The sequence below is a fragment of the Monoraphidium neglectum genome (genome assembly GCF_000611645.1).
Source record: "Monoraphidium neglectum strain SAG 48.87 unplaced genomic scaffold scaffold02165, whole genome shotgun sequence".
Classification (NCBI taxonomy): Eukaryota; Viridiplantae; Chlorophyta; class Chlorophyceae; order Sphaeropleales; family Selenastraceae; genus Monoraphidium; species Monoraphidium neglectum.
The window spans coordinates 2,940-11,327 of record NW_014011463.1 but is presented as its reverse complement, the minus strand read 5'-3'; the positions used below and the strand labels follow the sequence as shown (position 1 = coordinate 11,327).

Below are 8,388 nucleotides of genomic sequence, written 5' to 3'. Positions count from 1 at the left end.
GTTGGGGGAGGGTTGGGGGGATCAGCGATGCACAGGGAACAGGGAAGGGGGGTGGCGGGTGGAAAGCCCGGTGTCCACGAGGCTTGCAAGGATATTGCAAGCCTCCTGGAGAGAGCCACGATACGAGCAGTAACTGAGCTCTGGCCGTGTGCCGCGTGTCAAGGGCCACCTCATACCCTCATGTACAGCGACGACAAGACGCACCACCAGCCCTCCGAATCAAACGAGCGTCCGCCTAATGCCAGCACTGCGCCCTGCACTCACTTGCGGGGGTCGATGCCCATCGACTGCACATTGTTGAAGAGGTCCTGGCGCCCAGTCTTGAACGTGGCCTCCTCTATGGGCATGGACAACAGCTGCCGCAGGAACGTCTCCCCGCTGACGTCATCCCATGTGCCGACCTGCATGGCGCGACCATGGGCACGTGAGTGGGTGCGCGGGCAAGGTGTTTGGCCGTGTGCGAATCGGCGGAGGCCCCAAACTCAGAGCATAATTGGGTGTGGCATAGGGGTTCCGGCCAGCCGGACGCAAGGCTTGACCGAGCAGAAACGCACCTTGTCGTAGGAGTGTTAGGATGCGCAGCCTGCTCACAGGCGCACAGCCCCGGCGTGATGCGGGTGGCGCGCCGCACGATACATGCATGCTTTCTGTGGGGGAACCAAGGCTGTGGCGCGGCCACGCGGGCGCACCTTGGGGATGGGGTTGGCCTTGTAAAACTCGATGAGCCAGCTGTAGTGGGTGGGGTTGATCTCCATCAAGTAGATCATCAACTGGGGGCGGCAGGGGTTGGGGATCGCGGACGAGCGCGTTTGGTTGAGGTCAGCTGTGTGTGAAGCTGTCTTTCAAAACAAGGGCCACCTCTCCACAGACGATGAGGTTTTGTGTGCGGTCTTGATTGTGGGGAGACAGGTGCATAGTGCGAGGTTGCTGTGCACGTGGTGGACCATCCCCTTGCAACGCGACGGCCAGCGTTGGGGATGCATACACAGCTCACCGTCTTGGTTGCGCGCTCAGTCAGCAGGCCGATCAGCCGATCTCTGTTGCCGTCGCGCAGGGGCCTGCGAACCACAAGCATGGGAGGTTCAAACTAGGCTGGGTTGGACACCAAGCAGGAGCAACCACCTGCTGCAGGCAGCACACATCGCCAGAAACACCAGCTCCTAGGCCCGATATTTTGCGCCGCATGCTGATCACCAAACCAGTTATCAGGAGCCAGACGTGGTACCACAGCAACCGTAAGCCAAATCAGAATGACAGCCCGTTCAAAACACCCTAGCTGTGGGTCAAGCAGCCCTGGCAGCAAAAGAACGCCGTGCGCCCCTCCGAACTCACGTATCATAGGGACTGCGCTTCCTGCTCAAACATCAGGATAGAGGGTAGGGTCGGGGGCATGGCATGAGGAGGGGAGGTTCAGGGCGGTGACAACATGCAGGTGCGCTGCGCCAGCAACTTGCCTGGCACCGTTTGAGGTTGCCTGCCTGCATCGCAGCCGCTCCCAAGGGCACTTGCGCTGAAGCAGCATATCAGCGAGGCGATAGCGACGCCCGCCCGTGAGCAGCTGCAAGCGCTAGCGAAAGGGTCCTGCTCAGCTTGCCAAGATCATTTTTCCTCACCATGCTGGCCGGCCCCGCCTTCGGTTGTTGGTCTCAAACGATTTGCCTTTCTTGCTGCGATCATCACGGAAGCCGTTGGTCACTACTACCCGCGACAGCCGAGCCACCCGAGGAACAAGGGGTCCCTGATGAGCCAGCACGGCCCCCCGTTGAGGCAACATGATGTTGCACAGAGTTGATAGTAATAAGTTGAAATCGGTGCCAGCGATCGAGTTTTGAGTTGAGGCAGGGCCTCACTGGTTGACCCCAGAGTGCGGAAGCGAACTGGGCGGGAGGCAAACACCCACGCAAAACATCGCCCAAATCTTCATGTAAGGTTTTTTGATGAGAACAAAGTCTGACGCGACCTACAGTTTGAAGGACTAACCAGAAAACAATCCAGCCACGGAAAAAGCCAATCGCCGCACGACGCAGCAGCGACGCGTCCATCGGCCGACAGCGAGGCCAGCAGCAGCTGCCCGTGCAGCATGGTGGCAGACCCCACAACAGGCACGCTCACGGTGGACGCCAAGCTGGCGGTCCCATGGCAGCTGGACCTGCCGCCAAGCACTGTGCCAGACTCGTCCACCCGGGCGGCGCTCGTATTCACTCACGGCGCCAGCGGCGACCTGTCAACAGGGCAGCTGCCCGCCTATGCCGCTGCTGCCGCTGCCGTGGGCTTTCCTTGCGTGCGTATGACCTGCAAATCTTCGAGCGTGGCCACGCGCGCGCGTGCCATCCAGGTAAGGGGGGTGGAGCCGGGAAGATTTGACAGGTTGTGGTCTGCCCGACAGGCACAAGCAGCTCCCTGCTCTGTACATCAGGGCCACCAGCTGCTTTCATGTGCCAAATCAGCGAGTTCAAGGGTACCAGCGCCATGATGGAGAGGGGGTTTAGCGGCAAAGGACAACGCAGCGCCTCCTAGCAGGCCTCGAGATGTCCAGTACAGGACCATTTGCAGCCCGCACAGCCCACTGCAGACCATCCCGCTTTCTGTGCCGCCCCATGATGCGCACCCGCAAGGCCATCATACACAGCGCAGGAGATCTGCACCCGGCCCTGGCCAGTGTGACGCGGTGGATCGTGGGCGGCCACTCAATGGGAGCACGCGCAGCTGCCGATGCAGCCGCTCAGGCGGAACAATCGGACCACCAAGGGCCCGTGATCGTGGGCGCTGTCTTCTCCTCCTACCCACTGCATCCACCTGGCAAGCCGGTGTGCTCGAGTTGCGCAATCCAATGTTCTGGCCCCGTGCATTGCATCGCACTTGGCTGCGGCCCCCTAAGCAGTGGGCGAAGAGGCTGACCTGATGTGTACCCATGCGCATGCACGCAAACACGCACCCTCTACGCCATCAAAGAGCCGCTTGAGAAGCACGTATGCCTTCATAACAACGCCGCGCGGGGTTATCCACAACAGGAAAGTCTGCGGGACGAGCCGCTTTGTTCGCTGCGGCTGCCGCTGCTGTTCCTGCGGGGCACATCTGATCCGTTCTCAACGCCAGAGCCGTGGGAGCAGGTGCACAGGCGGCTGGTCACAGCAGATGTGGAGGTGAGAGATGCCCTTTGCAGCACTTGATCAGCATGCTGACGCCGGTGCAACCTGCGCCTGCTGTGTGCTGTACTACAGCTGTTGGTAACCACCAACAGGCTCCGAGTGCGATGCAGGATTGCACAGTGTGCCAGCAAACTGACAAGCTTTGCTCACCAGACTGCTGCTTGCCCCAGAGCACACTCATACATTTGCTCAAGGAAACTGTCCTCCATCTGCTGCCGCACAGGTTTGCGAGATTCCTGGCGGCGATCACGGTCTGAAGGCACGCGGAGGTGCTGCAGTGCAGGCAGCTGCCGCTGAGAGGCTGACAAGTGCCCTCCAGGATTTTCTGCAGCGCGTGGCAGCAGCGCCCAGCAGCAGCCGAGGAGGTGCCGCTGCACCAGCACCCGCTGGTGCTGTCGAAGAGAACACTGGCCGAAAGCGAGCGAGGCGCGATGTGTCGCGGAGTGGCGGCGCTGGTGACGACCACAGGGGCAAAACCAGTGCCAACAGTAAGGCACCTGGAACAGCAGCGCCGAGTCGGCAGGGCAAGGCAGTGGCGTCTGAACGGCAGCGCAAGGCACCCTTGCCCGCGGCCAGACAGAGGCGGCGATGATGACGACGTAGCACCCTGAGCCATTTGCATAGGCTCATGCTGCAGCTTCTTGATGTTGTCAGAGACATCATCTGTGTTCTTTGTTGCACCTGCTTGTGCTGCAACAATGTTGCTGTCATCAACAAACCAGCAGCTGCAGTCCACGCACATGCTTGGCCTGTGCCACTTTAGCCGAATGAACCCAGAATGATAGAAACACTCAGGGGATAAAAATTGTTTAACATGTTCAATTGCAGGCTTGTGACCGTGGTGCTAGGCCATATTGCTCTGTGCGGCATGGGGCCAGACCAGACGAGTGCGGTTGGCTACGGGGGCGCTCTTCGGCCAGGGTCGGGGTACCGGTATCTCTCTGCAATATGATGAATAAAGTATCAATCGGAGCTTGTTTATGTTCGCTCCCACGGCATCGGCGAGGCTCGCAAAACTGATCTGTCGAAATGGCGGGCAGTGCCAGCTTCGCATGTCTTTTCTCACTTCTGGCTCTAGTAGTGCTTGCGCGTGAGTTTGATCTCGTGAACTCGTGACTGCAACGCCACGGGATGCGCTCGCCGCCGAATTCGCAGGCGATGCGCGTGCATAGTGCGGCGCCCAGGTGCCCGACGCAGCCAAAGCCCTGCAAACATCACCCGTTGGGCAGGAGGCGCGCCTGTTTGGTCCAGATGGAGGGTGGTTGGAGGCGGCAGCAGCACAGCAGTATCAGGACAGGCCTTGGAGGTGAGCACAGCCTATAAACATGCATCGCCGAAGAGCGAGAAACCTGGCGTTGCGTGCAGTCCGCATGATGACCCCGCCTGCACCCAGCAGATGGCCCCGCCCCCACGGCGGCCATCCTCCCCCTGCAGTTGGCCCTTAATGGCGCGTGGGGCCTCGCCTGGGACCCTACCGCCTCGAAGCTTTACTTTAGTGAAGCCGCTACGCACTTGTGAGTGGGTGACCCCAGGGTGTCGGCGGGCAGAAAGCAGCGGCCGCGCACCGGCTATTGGCGACTTCATGCCCCTTGCATGCCCCATGCACGCATATGCGCAATTGCTCCCCTTACCTGCAAGCACTTGGCCCCCTCGTGCACGCGTGTGCCCCTCCCCCCCTTCACAGCATCCGGGCATACGCCCCCGCCAGCGGCGCCGTCGACCTCCTGGCAGGCTCCGGCGCGGAGCCCAGCCCCGAGATCGTCGTCAACAATGCGGCGCCCGCGAGCGTGGGCATCAGCGGCATGGCATCGCTCGCGTGGCGCAACGGCACGCTCTGGGTCGGCACCAACAGCCTGCTGCACGCCATCGACCTGGCCGCCAACATGCTGACCACAGTCAGCGGCGACGGCACCGCCGGGTGGGTCGTGCGTTGCGCAACAGGCTTGCTGTCGCACAAACGGCCGGTGCGGGGCGCTCCATGGCGTGGCGCTTCAAGGCATGGGCGGCGCTTGTAGACTTCCGCCTTTCTTTGTTCTTTTGTGGGATTCTGACGCACGCGGCGCTGCCTTGCCCCTCAACGCTGCTGCACGTGCAGCTTTGGAGGGCCCGAGATCAGCACCCCTGTCCAGCACAGCGGCATCTATGGATTGACCCTGGCGCAAGCAGACGGCGCCGTCTACCTGGCCGAAACGTGACAGGGGGTTGTGTTAGGAGAAAACCTGATGCCACATGCATGGAGGGCGGGGGACGCCATGCGTTGCGATGCAGCGATGCAAAGGGGGGGACGCAACGCGTAGTGCGCGCACGCAGGGCGTACAAAACAGAATCTCCCCTGCATTTGGCTGACTTCCTCTGGGGGTTTCACAGCCGCTCACACCAGGTTGCACATTCCCACAACACCTCTTATCTTGATGCATTGAATGCCCCGCAGCGCAAACAACCGGGTCCGCGTCCTCCCGCCCGGCGGCGCCATCTCCACGATCGAGGGGACCATGGGCGCGGCGTCCTGCGGGGACGACGGCGCGGCCTCGTCCTCCGTGGCGGCCCCCTTTGGCGTGTGCCTGGACGACGCCGCCAACCAGCTCTACGTCCTGGAGGGCGGCTGCAGCCGCGTGCGGCGCATCGACCTGAGCGCCGCCACAATCGCCACCGTTGTCGGCACGGTGCGTGGGCGCATGCGGGTGGCGCAAGCGCTGCGGGTGGGATCCGGTTTTCTGTCGCTTCGACGTCCTCTGCTCTGATAGGAGGGAAGGCACAACCAGGATACGGCGTGCTCTCGCTCTCAGCACTGGGCCCGTGGCGGCGCAGGCCGCAGGTCACAGCAGCTCCGTCCGCAGTGACATCCACCTCATCGCCCCCGCGCTCACCCCACCCCACCCAAACCCTTTTTGCCCTTGATTCTCATCCCATGACGCGCCCAGGGCGTGAGTGGCTCCACCTTTTCGCCCGACCCCTTGGCCGCGCAGCTGTCGCGCCCCTCGGGCTGTGCGCTGCTGGCCTACGACGACGGCCTCAACCCCACCACCCTGTTCTTCACGGATCACGACAACGGCCACGTGCTGGCCTACTACCCCGCAAACGACACGCTCGCGGTGGGCGCGCGCATGCAGAGCACAGCACGGCAAGGGGGTGGAGACATATCAGCCCTACATGAGACTGTGCATTGCTCATTGCTTTTTTTAAGGCTAGTTCAACTGCTCCATATCTTGCCTGTGCATGCGCTAAGTATGAACAGCGTGTGACTGCTGTGCCGCCCTGTCTCTCGCCCTCTCTCTTGGTAGGAGCTGCCGCTCACCGCGGCAGCAAAGCCAGCCCTCCACTTGCTGACACAGACGGATGGGCCGCCCCTGGCTGCCATGCGTACGCGCAGGTCGTCACCGACGGCCTGACCCTCCCAGCGGCACTCGCGATTGACCGCACCAACCACCTGCTGTATGTGGTGGAGCGTGGTACTGCCATGGTCAGCGCCATCCACGCTGTGCAGCTACCGCGGTGAGCCATGCTCTTGCAACAGGTGGACGCGGGCGGCGTTAAGTGGACTGCTTGAAAGGGGCGTGGTAGGGCAGCATGTTGTGACCGGGGCATTGTTGGCATAGTGCAGGGCTGAGCGGGGGAGCGAACGGCAGCGCGGGACAGAGCATCACAGCAGAGAAAAGCCTTTCCTTTTGGAGGGTGCTGGGCGCGGACACACTCACTGCCCTTGTCGAAACAAAACACTCTTTTCACTAGCAGCCGGTATGCATACCAAAGCCTTGGCCACCGCTCCGCCATGCACGCGCGCTCGGCAGGCCGCGCCCCGTGCCGTCGCCTACGAAGAAATGCCTGGCCGGCTTCAGCCTGGACCCTTCCACCCAGCCAGGGGAGTGCGCCGCCTACAGCTCAACGTCTCTTCAGCGTGCCTGTCACCTCCGTTACTGCCAGCCATGACCGTGCACACGGCAAAAGACATGACTGCACGCATGGGGGATGGGCAGCTGCACTTGATGCGCAGAGGGCCCATTCAAAAGGGATGGGGCAGGGCAATAAGCTCGTAGCCGGGATTGGTTGGTCCTCTTGGATGCACAGGAGTTTTGTGGGTGCAGCCAACCCCCAGCGAAGCCCTGTCGGCTGAGGCCCATAACCCAATTTTAACAACATCAACGAACACGCCACGTTACATACTGGTGCCAGCGATTTGGCTTGCGACGCGGAACATTAGTGACGCGCAGCATATGAATTGCCTGATGGCGTGCAGAGCCTGATAGGTCGACTACATACCTTGGTCTGCATAATCTGCATCTGACCTTCCCCGCTTGTCACCTGACCTGTAACCAACTGAAAACCAGCCAATAATCGCTGCTTGGCACATACTCTGACTGCACCCCGCCCTACCGTCATCTTTGATGTGCGCTTTTCTCAGTTAGCTGCCGCTGTTAACACCGCCGTCTCTCGGGGCAACAAGCCTTTCTGCCTGCACTACTTCCAGAGCAGCGCAGAATCATGTGTGGCCGTGCCACCTATCGGTAACCCAACATGCGGTACACAAAGTTTCTCATGTGGCGTCGTGCGCGCCGCACGCTGCTAAGTGCGTGCAGCAAGCGGCCCTCTCGCTGGGGCCTCCCGTGCGGGGAAGCGCAGTCAGGTTTGCAACACCAGCTCATGTCGCGTGTGCCGGCCTGCACAGCGCGACTGGAAATCGCAAATGTTGCACCAATTTGCGGCGCAACCTGTTGTCATAAATAGGGCTGTGTGTCAGCGAATGGAGGCATGGTACTGCTGCTGACACCCACTGCTCAAGCTCTTTGGGCACCATTCACCCTCCATGCAAAATGCTGCGCGGCCAGCGGCGTCGGCCCGGCCTGGCCTCACGGGTGGTGGCATGCACGTGGCGCCACGTGACGTCCATACTGCCGCTGCACTGCCGCGATGTTCATGATGCTCGCTACCCCACCCCTAACCAAAGCAGCAGACGCCGACCTGGGGGCCGGCATCAGGGCGCAGCTGGAGGCAGACACAACAGACAGGGATGCGCGACACACGCTCGTTGCGGGGGACGTGAACGCAGCGCTATACCCTAGCGACAGGACAGTGGGGGAGGAGAGCCCCCGTACATACACCCACGACCGCGCGCACAGGGCTGCGATGGCGGCCCTGCGACTCACGCCCGTTGACGCACTGCCCGCGCCAGACGCGACACAAGCTAGGCTGAAAACATTCCGGAGGCAAGGCAAGGGCTTGATCAGTAGGATTGATGATGTCC

The 8,388-nt window shown here is 61.6% G+C and overlaps 3 protein-coding genes across 3 annotated transcripts; 2 read left to right on the top strand and 1 right to left on the bottom strand.

The window, feature by feature from the left end:
- Positions 1-260: 260 nt before the first annotated feature.
- Positions 261-1,075, bottom strand: MNEG_10065 (hypothetical protein; the record flags this gene model as incomplete). Its single annotated transcript, XM_014041466.1, has 3 exons — positions 261-401; positions 690-770; positions 995-1,075. The coding sequence occupies 3 exons, from the start codon at positions 1,073-1,075 to the stop codon at positions 261-263; spliced, it is 303 nt and encodes a 100-aa protein (XP_013896920.1).
- A 3,232-nt stretch (positions 1,076-4,307) lies between these two features.
- Positions 4,308-5,344, top strand: MNEG_10064 (hypothetical protein; the record flags this gene model as incomplete). Its single annotated transcript, XM_014041465.1, has 3 exons — positions 4,308-4,333; positions 4,834-5,067; positions 5,245-5,344. The coding sequence occupies 3 exons, from the start codon at positions 4,308-4,310 to the stop codon at positions 5,342-5,344; spliced, it is 360 nt and encodes a 119-aa protein (XP_013896919.1).
- Positions 5,345-5,641: 297 nt separating this feature from the next.
- MNEG_10063 (hypothetical protein) lies at positions 5,642-6,645 on the top strand (the record flags this gene model as incomplete). Its single annotated transcript, XM_014041464.1, has 3 exons — positions 5,642-5,812; positions 6,071-6,241; positions 6,520-6,645. The coding sequence occupies 3 exons, from the start codon at positions 5,642-5,644 to the stop codon at positions 6,643-6,645; spliced, it is 468 nt and encodes a 155-aa protein (XP_013896918.1).
- Between the last annotated feature and the right edge of the window lie 1,743 nt (positions 6,646-8,388).